General features: G+C 42.5%; 2 protein-coding genes and 1 long non-coding RNA gene across 4 annotated transcripts in view; 1 reads left to right on the top strand and 2 right to left on the bottom strand.

Annotated features, from left to right (window-relative positions):
- Nucleotides 1-13,427, bottom strand: part of LOC143376978 (protein maelstrom homolog) — a 41,210-nt gene extending 27,783 nt beyond the window's left edge. For both annotated transcript variants that reach the window (XM_076827825.1, XM_076827828.1), the window contains exon 1: nucleotides 13,422-13,427. The gene's annotated coding sequence lies outside the window, so the exon portion shown is untranslated. The remainder of the gene's footprint in view (nucleotides 1-13,421) is intronic.
- LOC143376983 (uncharacterized) lies at nucleotides 8,193-16,465 on the top strand. Its single transcript, XM_076827835.1, has 4 exons — nucleotides 8,193-8,534; nucleotides 11,170-11,254; nucleotides 14,480-14,824; nucleotides 15,028-16,465. The coding sequence occupies exons 2-4, from the start codon at nucleotides 11,240-11,242 to the stop codon at nucleotides 15,292-15,294; spliced, it is 627 nt and encodes a 208-aa protein (XP_076683950.1). The 5' UTR covers nucleotides 8,193-8,534; nucleotides 11,170-11,239; the 3' UTR covers nucleotides 15,295-16,465.
- On the bottom strand, nucleotides 13,430-15,037 carry LOC143376988 (uncharacterized). Its single transcript, XR_013087214.1, has 3 exons — nucleotides 15,023-15,037; nucleotides 13,634-14,359; nucleotides 13,430-13,560 (listed from the first exon to the last, which is right to left on the bottom strand). It is a non-coding gene; the product is annotated as an uncharacterized LOC143376988 (long non-coding RNA).
- Nucleotides 16,466-17,110: the final 645 nt, after the last annotated feature.

Here is a 17,110-nt window from a genome sequence, read left to right as displayed (position 1 = left end):
TCGAACTTCAGTGTACGGAAATAATTAGAAGCTGGGCATAAGTTTTTGTAATTCTAGTAGGAACGATAATAGAAACCTTTTGGAATATAGAAATAATTTTGTTTTTCATTTCCGATGGCCACGGAAGACGAAATCGTGGTCCCCGGACATTCCGCACCGTTGTTCGAAGGCTTCTCATAGAATACACTGATTTATTCGTTGTTCTTCGAAAAAAACATAACTTTGATTATTCGAGTCGCGAATAACGAATAAACTATTTTTATCTTTTATTCGTTATTTCAAATTTTTATTTAGATAAACTTTCTGCCTAACTCTAGATTACAGCCGCAGGCACATGGGCGGATTTCTAACGGGTGCATTTTATGGTAAGAGTCGACGGGAGCCAGCAGCCATTTCCCTCGCGATTTCAATCGCCTTCGGAGCACTCGAGCTCGTTGACAAGCTCCGACACACCGCTCAAATGTCTCAGGGAACGTCCAGGGAGTCCTGCGCGGCGGCTGGTGTCCGACAGATTTCATAGTGGATAATTAATCGCCGTGTTAAATGTTAGAACGAACCTGCTAGTCCAACGCTGCTCGTTGGATCGACGGAGGTTGTTGAGGTGGCGATCTCTCCTTGACAAGCTGCGTCAGCCTGCGAATAAAATAGGGGCGAGCCCATGGAAATATAAAACAGTAGCAAATCTTCAACATAAATAAAAAAAATTTAAACAAATTAAAACCAGTGATTATAAATATTTCCCTCGACACTTCTACAATGGCCCCTCCCCACAGCACGTGCGTGAAACGCCCATGTGCGTTCAACCACCGTGCCCTTCAAACGGGCCCATCCGAATTCCGCACATGGCAGGCGGCAAAAAAGAAAATACCCACAACTCGAAAACCAATCGAAATAGCTGACACATTTATACCAACTTTCTTCACCCCGCATCCATAACAAGCCCTTTCCCGAAGCTTGGTCCATTCCCAAGACCACCCTCTCTATACCCACCCGCCTTCCCATCAATCCTCATTGAAATTCCCGCGACCGCGGGAAGATCGTTACAAGATCCGCGATCTTGAACGCCAAGTGCACCTTTCCCATCGGCTTCAGGCCGGGGAATCGCGTCGCAGCCGCGATTCCCAGCGGGAAAACGGCGCCGAAAGAGAAAACTTTCTCGCGGCGTGGTCGATCGGCAATTAGCGCTGTCGCGCTTGCCGATCACGTAAGCGTTTCATTCACGCCGGCCCCCTTTTTCCTTTTAATACTATAACGAGAGCCGGCCGATTGTTCCGCGGGATTCCAATTTCGCGTTTCATAATTCCGTTTCGCGTTACGTCCGCGACATCCTCCGCGCTTTCTCCGCGGGGTGGGACCGTTCTTTGGGCCAGGCGGGGAAGAGGGGTGGAGGGGGGGGGGGGGACGGGCCCGCGCGCGAGGAATTATGGGAGATTCCCGCGCGGACGTGGGACACCGCTCGACACCCACGGGCGCTGGAAGGCCGCGGCGGGCCGTTATTCGGAATACGAGAAATTCATCGACGTCTTCGACGCGACTGGTGGGCGTAACCGCGGGCTCGTAATTATCCAATAATTCGTGCACAGGCATTCCGCGGTTTCGCAACGGAAAACGCGTCCTACGCGAGCCGGGTGCCCTCTGCTTTCGACGCGGCTCGCGTACGAGCGTTTCGCAACGATCCTCGAGATAATTCCCACGAGCGATCGCCGCGTATCTTCCTCCGGGATTTGTGGTAGGTACTTACTGGCAACTGGGGAGCATTGGTGGTTAATTAATATTTATTAAAGAAGGGAATGGATAATTTTTTTTGGGGCCTTTTTTACCCTCGTAGCAGTGCCGTCTTAACCTGCAGGCGAAAGGGCACCCGAAAATTTGGAAAATTAACAACAAAAAAAGGGTCGTAAAAGCCAGAAAAAAATTGTAATGCCTAAATTTAGATTTTAAAATTAGGGTTTTTTTTTCGTGGAATGCAACCCACATTTAATATTATTTATTTAGTTGTTTTAACGTGTATTCACTTTCGCGTGTCAACGCGGTATTTTTGAGTTTATTTAAATTAGAATTATTTAGGGGCCGCATATGGAGCTCGCCTCAGGGCCCCGGAAAGGATAAGCCGGCACTGCTTTGTAGGGCAATCGCAAAAGATGCAGTGTTGTAATGGGATACTTAAAGCAAATGGGAAAATGGTAAACGATGTAAGTGCCAAGAAAATAATTTCTTCAGTGGAAAAGGATGTGAATTCCACGCGGAATAGGGTGGCAAAAGTTATAAGGGGCTGTCCTTAAATTATATCAGGCTTCTGCCAGCTGTAAGATGTAGAAAAATAATTTTCACACAAAAGTCACTCTTTTTAATCAGAGGTAGTAGCAAAATCGGGAAGTAGCCGGATTATCAGGAGTCAATTTCACCCCCTTAGAGTGAATTTGTACAGCAAAAAATATTGCTTAATACATATCTGTATATCCTCTTTTCAGGTACTCCAATTTAAATATTTTCAATGAAATTAGAGGCTTTTTTAGGGTATATTTATACTTAACCCTAACGTGGTTCATCAATTAATACAAAAATTCCTCTAAATAAATTGTAAAGCCGCCATATTCATTAATTTCAACGATTCACGTTTAATAATTCAATTTAAATCATTTCTATAATAGGGTATCTAATCCAAGTCTTCAAAAAAATTCTATCGATCCTATTGGGGTATCTACATAAGTTTCATAATTTTATGAATTTCCGGGTTGCAGATCTTCCCTTTTTAGAAGGGATATAGCGAGATAAGAGCTGCGTGAGTCCCAAAATTAAAAGCTCTGAGATTTCGGGACAGGAGGCCTAGAGAGCTTCCCAAAAAATTCCACACATCGAAGTTATACATTTTGCAACTCCCCTAGCTATTGTGGCCTCGTTATACTCCTTTTAAGCGCCCACCCTTTCCACAAAAAAATCCAACGCATACGTCCCAGAAGACACCTTAGAAATAAAGAAAAATGGCCCTCCCACGAAAGAACACACTCAATCAGCTGAATCAACAGAAATAACCAGAGAGCCTCGAAAAAGAAAAAGAGTGCATTGCCCACGAGATGACCCGAGACTTTTCCCAACCTATCAGCACATCCTCGGCGCGCAGGTTCGCCTAGCAAGCGGAGAAAGGCACGCGCGGGTACGCACGCTCGGAATTGCTCGGCGAGCAATCCGCCCAGCCTTACGTGCAGCCAGCAACACGGGGCAAGACCAGGTCAGGGCAGAGCACGACTTGCTGCCTTGTTTCAACCCTTTCACGGCCGAGGAGATGCCTGGCACCCAAGTCTCTGCTGCGGCAGAACACGACGATGGGAAAAGCCAATCGCGCAGCCATTTTCGTCTCGGCAGACTATAAGTCTAAAAGGAGGAATTAAAAATTATTTTCTGGAATGTGTGGAAGGAGCTCAACTGTTGAGAAATGTGCATTTACTAAGGGAAGTTAGGCAACGCGGAAATTTAGAAAACGGACTAACCCACATTTTTTTGCGAAATTGAGTTAGTAGGTACCAGTGATGTATTTCGAATTTCAATTTGCTATATAAATCATTTGAAATAGGGAAAAGTATTTTTTTTCAATGTAGGTTAGTCCGTTTTTACCCTCAATGCCACAATTTTATTCTTCAGGGATGTATGGGGAATTTGTAATTTGCAGGGGGTGGCTGTTATTACACAAAAAAATTTCCGAAAGTCTGTGAAAGTTGTGGCTGTAATTAAAGTAACTGTGTATGAGTGTTATTGTTTCTTCATTTATAGTGGTCAGCTGCAACATCTGGCAACATTGTGAGTAATTTTGCAATATATAAATCTCATTTGTTTTTAAAAGGGCGGGGATAAAATTATTATAAATAAGACAGAAATAATATGCAGCCACAGCCCTAAAAGCTAAAAGCGGAGTCACCAAATATTGGGTAATTGTATTTCTCGTACTCGATATAGTCTTGAGCCTATATAAATGTATTTAATCTGCATTCTTAAATACATATGCTACTGTTAAAGAATAATATTATAACATTAAAAATGAGACATCTATTTTATTGCATCGCTTAAACTAACAAAATATAAACTTTTTTGTTCGAGCACCTATAATAATTTAAAAAAAAATTAATAGTAATAGTATAGTAAACACTTTTAATTCCACCCCTCACTTTTCACTTCTATTCTATTTTCTATGTATTTCTATTTTCATTTTCTTTTTTATTTTCATTCTCATTTTCATTCTCATTTTCATTCTTATTTTCATTTTCATTCTCATTCTCATTCTTCACCCCTATTTTTTCATTTTTCTCTCAATTGTTAAGTATAATTTGATATAGTATGCATATATTTAGGTTTATTTTTATTCAACACGCATAATGTTATGTATCCTTGCTACATAATGGGTTCTAACCCGTTTATGATTAATAAATAAATAAACAAATAATTTGGCCACCCACTGTATTATAGTTCGTTAATGTACATGAGAGTTTGGAGAGATTAGTGGAGCATTATGACATACATTCGTCGGAAATTTATTTTTGTTTATCGCTTGGGTGGACTTCTGGCTTGCCATTTTGAAAAAAGCCAATAAAACTTCTAGTTATCTCTAAAAATACGTTTCCTATAATGTTGAACTCCTTAATTGGTCAGTATGTTGATATACAAGGGTATTTGTTCGAAGAGGTTGACGTCGAAATGTTTCGATATTTAAAGCAATTTTTTCGCTTCAAAACATCGAAAAGTTTTTTTATAACAGACTCGAGATAAATAATAGCGCCTGTGTGAAAAAATACCATAAACACCGATTTGGAATTCGAGAACAAAACCAGAATGCCACCTTTTCCCTCCCCACTGATCCCTACTTCTCAAAGTCGTGTAAACATAATAAGAAACGAAATAGGCAATTAAATTTCGGTCGAATGAGAAGATTCTATTTTTAGAGTAGAACTGGTCTTCACATTTTTTCCTCGTTTCTGGAAACGGAATCTGTTTCTTTCGAATCGACGATGAAGAGTTTGGTAAAGAATTTTAAGGTCCTGGACCATTTATGGGCGAAGTAAATAATCCGAGGAATTTCAGCGTGGATTTCAGGTTTCGATTTCTGTGACTGTAGAAAGAAATAATAAGCTGGGATGTGAGGGAGGAAAGGCAGGGGATAACCAACTTCCATTTGTCACGAAATAATTAAAATCCGTTCACTTTTTAATATAAGTACCTACATCTTCTCGTCTGAGAAACGAGCACGCTACTTTACCACGCATTGAAATCACCAAGCCTCCAGTGGCAAGAATGCTTCCACAGTGTAAGCAAATAAAAATTGTAGGTACGAATACCATGGTATTTGGGTGACTTAAGAAAAAGTTAATAATACTGTGATTTTGATATGTGGAGTAATAATAGTTGTAGAAATAATATTAATATTACTTACCTTGTTTTATTACACTGTCCCAGTCATAAATGTGTACCTATGTTCCATTCAATACAGTCAATTTATAAAAGGGACAAAATACCCTTTTTTAAAAAGTAAAAAATAAGACAGGTAAATTTAGAGTGAAGCTTATTATTACCACGTATTGTTATAATCAGATAACTGACCTCTCTAATGTTACCAATTAGAACTAGTCTGGTTACTTAATTTTTTTAACTATATTGTCCCAAACAAAAATGTCCCTTTCACCCCATCTTTTTCCTATTTAGGGTATTGAGGGTATTTAGTAGTGGAGAACGTTCTGAGAGGTGAGGTTCTTTTATTTTTCTTAGTATTTAGTGATACCAATTTCTAGAGCAACTTTTTTTGTGTATTTATTGAAATTTAGTGATCCAATAACATTTACTAATAGGGAGCCCTATTAAGTATTCCATTTTTATGAGATATCTATTAACAGAGGGACCTCCTCCTGCTCTTCATTTCAAAAATAAAATCCTGATCTTATCTAAAAAAAAAACTCGCCAATTTTACTTCTCATGTTTTATTTTTTTTAACAATAATCTGGTGAACCAACAGTTAATTTTCTACGAGCACTATATTGTTCAAAGCTCTAAGCGTCCATTAGCAAGTGGTCTAAATACTAAAGTCATCAGACGGGTCACCCAGATGATGAGGATGCGAGTTGCATGTTTTGCAGAGGACTTTTCTCTAAAGACACAGAGGGAAAACTTTTGGTGAAGTGTTTTCTGTGTTATATGTAGGCACTCCATGCCTTTGCAGGTGTTGAAAAGGACATATACATCTGTGACTACTGTAAATAGGCCATCAGCATCTAAATTTATTTTTATTAGCATTTTGGGCATGCTTAAAAAAATTCAGTCTGAAAGAATGCAGTTTTCACTATTCTTTTAGATTCTTTTAACAGTAGCTCATACTTACCCCACTTCCTCTACCCCTCTTACCCCTCCCCTCTCCCAGCCATTTTTTTTTCACCACAATATTCTCCACCAAAGACTCAAAATTCACAATCAATAAAATACCCACTATTCAGCATTTGCAAGAGCCTGCCGACTATAATCCAAATTTCACTGCCCACCCGATTAATCGATCGTTATTGCTCCACAGTTCCTCCCCCCTTTGGAGCTTCAATCAACCACCATTTCCCACAAACCAGTCCCCCTTACATTATCCATAACACTCTTACCATTCACAAAATACCTTCTCCGGCATCGAAGGATACCCGCGCCCCCACTTTGCCACGAGGAAAAAACGCCAGCAGGCTCGAAACGTTGCCGCTAAGGGGGGTCGAAGAAGCGCCTCCCAGCGACAAATGCAAAAGGAGCAAAGTAAGGCCCAGCGCCGTCATCGATGCATCGAACGCCGACTGGATCGTCCCGGACACCTATGAAATATCAAATTCTTTCCGATACCAAGCACGATAGTCGACGGAACGACTGCTGCACCTTCGACAGGCTAGAAGTCAGCGCACGAGAGGCTCGAAAGATCATTTGTGGATCGCGCTGATCCGGATTAGCCTTCCCACGATGCGAATAAACACGTCCGACGATTTGTCATGTATACAATCTGCACCTTCTCTTTTCCATTTTCGAGCTCCCCCCGATATAGAACAGCGAGAGATATTATCGTCGGACATCATTAGAGACCAGTTGGAGGATCTCCTCCTCGATAAGGATTGCCTTGATTGCGTTTTTCCTGCGGTGACGCGGTCCCTTTAAACTGTTCCTTCTGATGCTTCCGCGTCCGCTGGAGCGTATTGGCTCGACGAGTCGCGGTAAATTGTTAATGAGAAATGCAGGCACGTCCGAGATCCTAGGTGTTTCGATCAAACTGGCGTAATTGGCTCGAGGGATTGCGCGCTCTTGGAGATTCTCAGATGTATTGAGACACATAGTTTTCTCACTGAAGTTACGATATGGGCTTGGGAGATGAAGTCAGGTGCCTTTTAATGGAGCTAGCTTTAGGAATTGTGAAGGTGCCTCGAGATGTTGAAAAATATTGTAATGGAAAATTATGTGGGAAGCTGGAGAATATTGTAATTAAAAATTGTTGTGTTTTGAGATCTTTGGGAGGCTGAGAAAAAAAGGGTGTGTTGAGAATATTAATTATATTAACACTACCAATAGTGTCGATTTACCTAATCATCATAATAACAACATAGTAAGTCTCTCCAACCCATAAATTAAAACTCAAGCCCTCAGCGCAATGTCACGTGCGGGAGCACTCTATCCCCATTGCCCGATCATGCTCCCTAAACGCCCATCGGCGTTCTCCGCTACCACCTTACCCAAAGGATCAATCCCCTATAATTCTTCACCAAACCCTACAATCCACCCCCAAAATCTACCCCACATAATCAACCCCTCAGAACCCTCATAAAACATCAATTTCTACAACTCTCCTCCAAATACTCCCAAATTATTCTCCTAACAGGCCCAGCTCGGGCCTTTTTTGCGCCCCAGGCGAACTTGCCAAATTGGGCCCTTTATTTGTATACATTTATGGGAGCTTTTTTATGGCCCCACTCTGAATTTTTATTCGCACCTTACATTTATAGTACAACTTGTAATATTTAATTTAAATCTTTATTTTAAAAAAATGGGCCCAATGAAATCATCATTTTGCATTTATGCAGCTGCCTAATTTTGACGAGCCGAGCCTGCTCCCACTATTCTCTTTCCCTCCACCGAAAATAAATCCCCATACGCCAGCAAATTTCCCCGAAACATGGCACTGGACCGCAAAAAGTACAATCGGGCCCAACCACGACGTCTCCAATTCCTCGATCTCTCTGGGCAAGGTTCTAAGGCAAGGTGAGGCGAAGCAAGGCAACAAGGCGCATCGTCCTGCCTCCCCCCCTCCCTTCTGTTCTTCTTCTTCGTCTTGGGGGCCCCGACGCGTCCAAGTATCATCTTATTAGAGCCACGCTATATAAACCCAACCTGCCAGCATGCCGAGCAGTTACGTACTGACTTTATTCACAGCCGTGCCGGAGTGCAACGATATCTGTGCGCACGTAGATCGTTTTAAGGACGACGACGCGTGCCGCCATCCTCCACCCGTGCCCCCCTGTGTGCATTGCAACGGAAGTCCCACCGTAAGGGCGACCACCGCACCTCGGCGGCGCCTCCACGTAACAACCACCCCCTGGGCGACGCTGGTGTTGTTCTCTGACCGGGTGCCATTCGCTCATTTTATTCAGTGACAAGTTGCGGGGCATCGCGGCCCATTTTGTGCGACATTCCGCCAAGGGGCCCGAACTTTGGGCCCACCTCCGTTGGCGGGGACTATGTGCTCGGGAACCGTCCTTTGGTCCTTTGGGAATTTCTCGGCGACTGATAAGTATCGCTCGCTCGGCTTTGGCTGTGACTTTTGGGCAGGAAGGCCCAAAAAGGGGGCCCCTGACAGATGGCAGGGGGATGTGGGAGAAGATTGCTACTTCGTGTTCGCTGGTTTATGTTGGGGGTTTATTGGGAAGGAGCTTCGAGGGGATGGGGGAGTTAAGGGTGGTTTTCTATTCGACGCTTGGGGAAATTTCGAGTTTTTTATTTTGTGTGTGGGTGGTGGAAGAGAGAGAGGAGGGGAAGGTAGAGATTTTGTGATGTTTGGTGGCGCTTTGGAAATTCTGTGTGGGCCTTGCGGAATATTAGAAGCTACAGTTGACATTTCTTAGAATTAAATTAACCTTCCTGAATTTCTACCATTGTTAATGGCATAATTGCGATTTTTATGTGTTGGAAACACAATGTCCATACTGTACAGCTCCATAAAGTTCATTAAATGATTTTAGATAGCTTCGATCCTCTGATGACAATACCATTTTTTATAAAAAAAAGTCAAAACCGAAAATTAAAAATTTTTTTAAAAAATATATGAAAAATCCACAAACACTAAAAACTCGAAAATAAAAAATATATAAACAACATTTTATGTCAAACGATGTTACTAAAAATGCACTAAAAATGAACAAATAATTCTTTTCTTGTACTACAATTTCGATGGTGATATGCGACTTTTTTCTCTTCACAAGCTAAAATAATTAAAATTTGAGAGGAAGGTGCAAAACGCGGGGAGGGAGGGAGCCATTAATGATTTCTGAAAAATGAGTGAGTTTTCTTTTTAGACACACGAGTTCAGGCAATGGGGTATAATCCTTTAGAATTCTGGAATCTGCAATTAACCCTTCCTCCCTTCCTCGTCTACTATCTCAAACAATTCAAGTAGTCCCAAAATTTCCCGAATTCAATTGTACAGAGTAAATTCACTCCTCAGCACCATTAATTCTCAAAACCAGCACAATTTTTTTCCAACTCCGTTGCCACAATCACCCCCAAAATTTTCAAGTGCAATACTCCAAATATTTTCAAGACTGAATCATCAGATTTTGTAATTTAATCTCAAAAAGGAGCCTCCACTGCAATCTTCCATAAAGAAAATTCCAAATCCCCAATGTCAATTTTTTTTCCTCAAAAAGTGTAGGGAAACACAGTGGGGGGTGAACCGTTTCTGTGCAAGGATAATTGATCCAGTCACTGAGGATTAAAGTACAGAGAACACGATGTTCTTCTGCATCTCGTGACTCCCATCAGGGAGTGGTGTCTATGCATGCGATGCTACCAACAATCGTACCGCGGCCAGGGTGTGGTTAACCGTGAAATGTCGTCGAGGTCTATTCAACCCTTTGTGTCGCAAAGCACACATTCAATCGACCGATAATTTATGCTACATTTATGACGGAGGTGGGGGGGGGGACTATAATCTCAGAGCCCGGGAGGAAAGCACAATAGAACTGGAATATATCTTGATATTCTTCTCTGAACTATTCTAACGTGTTGCAATCGGGTCGTGGGACTTCGAGGAATTGATTTTATTAATTCTAGCGAAAGTATGCTGGCGCTGTTTTATTCTAAGGGGATTTAAGTTTTAATCGATTTTCTTTGAATTTTGTAAAACTTGAATTTGGAAGTGTAGAGGTGTATAAGTTCGGATTTTAGATTTAATTTGGCCAAATTTTGATACTTGGTTTTTCAATGTTTTTCAAATTTGAGATCTGTGATCTCTGGAAATTTCAAATTTGTAATGATGTAAGAAAACGGGGTTATGAAGTTCTGAGAGGTCAGGGGATTGGAAATGTTTTTGAAATTCTGGGTAGCTGAGGTCAAAATTTAATATTTGAAACTTGAAGGTCAAATCTTTGAAAACACCAATTTTGAGGGCTAGAAATTTGGAATTTTTGGCGCTTTACGTGATCTAAAATTAAAAAAATTCTTTTAGATTTTTTTTTAAGATTTCTAAATTTCTAGCCTTCAAAATTGGTGTTTTCAAAGATTCCAGCTTCAAATATTAATTTTTGACACTCAGCTCCCCAGAATTTCAAAAAATTTCCAACCCCCTGACCCCTCAAGGCTTAATTCCCTGAGAAACTTTCCGCTTCGACTTTTTTCTGCAGACTTTCGGTTCGTTTAATCACCGAGAAATGCCGAAGAAACTGTGCTCCGGGTGACATTAAGAATATAAGTTTAAAGATAAAGACGAGTTCTCTTGAAGCCACCACGAATCGGCTGCAAGTGCTTGCGCAATCGAAATTCCGTTCGTTATTTAACGTAAATTCGATAAACTCGCGTTAGTACTTGGATTAAGTTCGAGGTTCGCGACTATTAAGTGAAAGGGCAGTAACAATCAGCCAACATATAGTGCTTTTTCATAAAGGGTTCATTTTCCATTTCCCACAGTGCACTGCCCCAAAACCGGCGAGTGAATTGATTTCAGTACGATCTGGGTCAACATTGTTGCCCCCACGACATGTTTTACCTTCAGGTATGTGTATTAGCTCGATATTTTGCTAGTATTACATCCTTATTTCCTAGTATCAGCTTGTTACACACTAGTATCCACTGATTATCAACTAGTATCACATATCTTTGGCTTTCTCTTAACACTAGTTTCATTTTTTCACTCTTAGATCCTCATTTCGCTAGTATTTGGTGACTACTCCCTAGTCAGTGGCGGATTTAAGAAAAAAGGCCCAGGTGGTAAAGGGGCCCACTTCTGGGGCCCATTTTTCGGGAAAATGGAGAGGTAGTTTACTAAAAGGGGGTAAATGTACAGAAAAGTATAGAAAAAAAGTGCTTGGATAAAATCATAATTTATTTTTTAAGACAGGGCCCGAGGGGGGGGGCTCTGAGCAAGGGCCCATTTTTTGGTAAACTGAAGTGGTAATTTACTGGAAACGGGCTCAGTATAATAATACAGAAAAAAATATAGTTTGGATAAAATCATAATTTTCTTTAAGGATGGGGCCCTGGTGGGGCCTTCCCAGGTGGCAACTGCGCATCGGCCGCCCTGCTAAATCCGCCACTGTCCCCAGTATCAGCAAGCTCAGGATCGCTTCAGAGTCCACTTTACACTCCCATATAATAGAAACCATTCCACAAAATCACAGAAACAAATTTGCACTCTGCTACCAAAATACCTGCATACTCAAGAGCACTTGGGCTCCTCAGCACCCCACTGAGAAGAGCCATAACTAACATCACCGGGAAGAGTGCCGTTCGCGGCAATAAACAGCGGCTCCTCTCGCCCCATCTAATTATTATAATTAATTACAGCCTCCCAGCGTCGCAGCCGCGTGACGCATAAATCTCGATTCGCGTGCTCGCAGGGTAGAGGTGTCAACAAACTATCGCAAGCCTCTGCGGATCCTGCGATTAATCAGCGGAAAGATGAATCGCTCGGACCCTCTGTAATTGATTTATCGACATGCATGCGTCTGCTGGCCCCTCTAGCTGGCTAGAGCAGCCTGGCACAGCTACTGCTCACATCCCCTGAGACTCTCAATTCATTTTATTGGAATCTTTGACCAGTTAGGCAATCAGCATCCTCAGACTATATTGAGATCTCGATGCACCATCCGAGCTTTCAAACAAATACTTTTAGGCAAAAGGCCCAGGTGACAATCATTCTGAGGGGCCCATTTTTTCGGGAAAATAAAGAGGTAGTTTATTAAAAGCAGGCTAAGTGTGCTAGTACAGAAAAAAATATACTTTGGATATAATCATAATTTTTTTGGAGATGGGACCCTGGTGGGGCCTTCTGGACAGGGCCCCAAGCGACAAATGCTCGTCGGCCGCGTTAAATGCGCCAACTCATCTAGTTCTTTCTATTAAATTTCCATTTCATATGAAACCAACGCTGCTGTTTCTTTAAAGTACTCCCGAAGGGCTTCAAGTTCACATCTTGCGATACAGTTGGCCTATCCCCAGCCTCCACTCGTCAAACGATTCGACTCTGAATTGGCATCCTAATGGTTTCGTCTAATTAACCGTGATAGAAAGTTGCGTGGTTACGTGAGCCGCGGCAGTCGATTCAGTTTCGCAGCTACTTCCCCGCACAATACCCTATTCTTCTTCTTCGAGACAAGCACGCCTCTGTCTCTCCTCTTCAAGGTGATTCCGTGGCGTCTCGTCTTGGAAATCCCAGAGATCTGATAGCGGGAACAGGCAGGATCCCCTCTGCGCAACAAGATCATAAACGCTTGCAGGGAAACTTGATGGATTTGCAGATGTCAGGGAAGTTTTATCGCTGGTAATTGTGTCGACTGCAGGATGAGCATTCTTTTTTTCTGTGGAGCGACAGATTAATGTTTCTTGAACAATTTGTGGAGTTTAGCTTTTTTTCGCTTGCTTAATTGTTCCAGTTGTGATACAGGAGTGGCGGAGAAATTAATTGCAGAATAAATCGTACACGTGTGCGCGTCATCCATCAAATGTCTTCTATTATTAAGAAGCTGTTTAATTCTTTAATTCCTAATCGCTCCCTACAACTCTCCATGACTCTGTTAAACGCGCTTCCAGCTGTATGATGTAATTAACATAGAGATTGCAGTCCTTGATGCGAGATTTAAGAAAGACTTGCATCACTTTGGCTGTGACAATGAATGTTAAACAATAACTGCTGAAACAATGGTGTAAGCCTGATGGCAACCGGATTTTTCTTCAGTTAGTAAATTCAAATGAGATAGCTGGAGAGGCTACTTAACATTCTCCACGAGGCTGCGAATTATTTTGCAATGTTACCATTTTCCTCCGCTTCTTCGGCTTCTGGGTTAGCTCTTCGCACCCATCCTAAGCGAATTTCATGCAGATTTTGCTTCGCTCCGAAGTGAAACTGTACTAAATTAGCGGCAAGTACAATTACCTCACACTTCGAGCTCCCTTCTTTATTCTTCCCAGTAGTTTCCTGTTCCGTTAACTTCTTGCGAGTCAAATCTCTTCAGCTCCCATTTTTGTAATCAGCTCCGCTCAATTAGCATTCTAAATCTTTGATGTTAATCCACCGCGACACCTAAATTCCCGAGCCTCCGTGTCTCCAGGCGTTGCACTAAATTGCAACGACTTCAAGGCACTGATCGGGCGCGCTGATATCGCTGAACGCAAGCCAGCAGTTACTACCACTTATGACATGTGTTCTAAAGCGTCAGCCGTTGCGCAATGCAGAGGCATCTTCTCAGTTTCTAATTGAAGAAAACGCCTCGAACAGCGCATTATACATCTGTCGTCCTGTTTGCAACACGCCAACAGTTCATTACATTCTCATCACGGCTACCCGCGGCTGAGACGCGTTTTGTTGGCGAGAGGAAACGCGGTACCATTAAAAGTTGCGCGCTGGCCGATTACCGCGCGGGTAATTCAATGCGGTTGTGTAAATGAGAGTAGGAGGCTCGAGTGGGAGGACACACGCCTCGGAGAGACAGTTGGATCCTGTCTGCTGAGGATCGTCCATGGAAAACTGATGAGATCCGCTGTCGCCGTTCCAATTTTCAAATCCACCCGCAGATTCTTGGAAAGCGTTCGCGTAGACCTACCAGCAGTAGTTCTTCGCCATTCTTCGATTACCCAATTAGCGCTTCGGCGTTAGAGCACCCTTGAACAGAAATTGAGACACTGTAAACCCTTTTCGACATCCAAAGAACTTCAGCGATTTGGCGAAGAGTTCTGGATCTGTTGAATAATTCTCATGTATTTATTACGCGCTCTGTTATAGATAATAATACTCTGCATGGCAGTGGTCCACGTGATTTGTGACCTGCCACCTGGGACAAGGCGCAACACATACTTGCCGCCCGAGCCAACAAAGGGCTACAACTACGACACACCTCGAATACCATTCTCCAAGCCTACAACCTCAAGAACGCCCTTCTCCTCGACAACACCTTATCCAAGCACCCCGAGGCGACCCTACCCTAGCCCCAAGCCCAGCACGAAGTTCCCTCCGTCCAGGCCGACCCCTGGCGAAGGATACCCGCCACCAGGCCCCAGACCCACTCCGGAGTTCCCGGATTATGGAACTCCCACTGGGCCCAGTGGCAATACCATCCCCCCCGGAGGTGTAAGTAAGAACAGAGTACACTATCTAGCTTCGGAAGAGTGAAATAATAATTTAACAGACTTAGCGATCTCGTCCCACGAAGTGATTTTACTCTGGATGCCTCTAAGTATCAGTTAAAGTATCGATTAGCTTAGAAGCTTGACCCAATGAGGAGCCAGAGGCGCAGCGAAGGGGATCGTTCTAATCTAAACAATTTACCTCAGCATGACCACCACCACCACGAGCCAGGCATGCCATTCGACTTCAACTACGCAGTGAAGGAGGACTCGTTCGGCAACGACTACTCCCACAACGCCATCAGCGATGGCGACATCGTCCGCGGGGAGTACAGAGTTCAGCTTCCTGACGGGAGGCTGCAGATCGTTCGCTACACGGCCGATTGGAAACACGGCTTTAGCGCGCAGGTCTCCTACGACGGGAACCCCCGCTTCGACGTTCCTCGACCGCCCGGCACATTCACGGGCTATTAAGCGCACCGTCGAGCCTAGGGTTGCGAATTCGTACGATGTTAAACGCACACGTTTTGCCCTGCGGTCGCCGTGCAGTATCGCGTTAATTAGCCGAGTCGCCCAATTCATTGAGATTCTCCGTTGTCCTTTGTCGTCGCTTCAATTACGGTTGCCCCGGAGGTAGATTCTAAAGTAAACGTGGCACCAGGCTGTACAGATTCCTCGCACTTGGCGCCTTCGAAGCACTAAGGAATTGTAAAATAATTATGAGCGGAGGCTGATAAGATCGAACAAAGTGGAAGAGTGGCTCTGCTGCCAAGAAGGGCCACGCTCCTTCAGGATTTGCCCACTTCGTTCGCTGAGCTTCAGTGAAACGAATGTACTTTGCAATCGTAGATGGTTTAATATCGTAACTGGTGCTGCCACTCTGTTTGTATCTCCTGCCGGTGGAAACTCTAAATCTAAGTAATCGAAGACAATCCCCAGAGTGTACTTTTTATTCTTCGGTTAGATGTGTCCAATGGACGCGAGCATATAGGAGGAACGAAATAAAAAGCAGTTGATAAAGTCAAAGTGTACTTCTTTCTCGAACATGAAGTAGCAGTTAAGGACTAACTTGTAGCGTAACGTTTAATTCTAAGGGCACCAATGACACAATACTAACTCTTTGCTGTGGCTGCTGTTAGTGGGACTGAATGTTCGGTTAATGATCCATAAAAGAGTTTGATATTATTAAATCATTCTTTTAGAAATTTACGACTTCGGCTAAAAAAGAAAAGCAAAAGAAGTGCACTTCTAGCACTTCAAAGGCTCGTTGATTGTATTACCATTTTTATAATAAAAATACACGTTATTCAATGCCTTTCTTTCCTTGCTAGTTTCAGTCGCAATACTGAAAATCTCGTATTTATAAAGCACATAGGAACGTGCGTTTCTGTAAGCGTTGCATATAGCGTAAAGTTTAACTAATTCCCAGAAGCTTCTACATTTAACGTAGTTTGTTTCCTACATTGCTTTTTAAAAAAGATTCCGGATTATACTCACGCCGCCAACCCTAGCCTCGACCAATAACTGTAATGTATTGTAAAGAAACCAATAGAATACTCAAGAGTTTATATTAACAGTGCATTTGAATAAAAAACCTATCAAACATGTCTGCAATTTCATTCAAATAAAGTTCAATCTCAACAAACGTATACGAGCATCTTCTTCTTACCCAAATGTATATCTTCTTTTTTTTTTACATACGCAAAGGGTTTCTCCTATTATAAATACACGTATTCTAAATGTATAATTATACAGTTCGACAAAATTTCTTATAGGTTTTCGTGCGCTGAAAACGAATGCACAAATCGTTTGTCGCCATCACCCTCAGTTTTTGAGAAATTCGATTTTGAAAAAAATGCAAATTTTCAACTTTGAACATCTTTTGTGTCGAAACGGTAATAGTTATTCGGTTGGTTGTTACTTCAAATTTTTCTATGAACCCTCCCGAATACAATAAGTTATTTTTTTACATTATGAACATTTAAATATGTTTAAACAACGATCAAAGGGAAAATAATACCCGAAATGCACCCATTTTTGCAGATATCTTTCAATTTATTTCCAAAACTAAGGGTCTGGGAAAAAATCTGACTACTTCACGCGATGCAGCAGACATTTTTCCTTCCGGAAGCATCAACAGAAGTGGTAACTCACGTTTGGTTTTCAATTTAGAAGCGAAATAGTTTGGCAAAACGTGCGGCGCCAACCGTTACGCTGAGCGGCAGTGCATCGCGCGCCGCAGGTTTTACCAAACTATTTCGCTTCTGTGTTGAAAACAAAATGTGAGTTA

This window comes from Andrena cerasifolii, chromosome 15 (genome assembly GCF_050908995.1).
Source record: "Andrena cerasifolii isolate SP2316 chromosome 15, iyAndCera1_principal, whole genome shotgun sequence".
Lineage (NCBI taxonomy): Eukaryota > Metazoa > Arthropoda > Insecta > Hymenoptera > Andrenidae > Andrena > Andrena cerasifolii.
The sequence above is the reverse complement of the archived record's forward strand: the minus strand, read 5'-3'. Positions and strand labels throughout refer to the sequence as shown.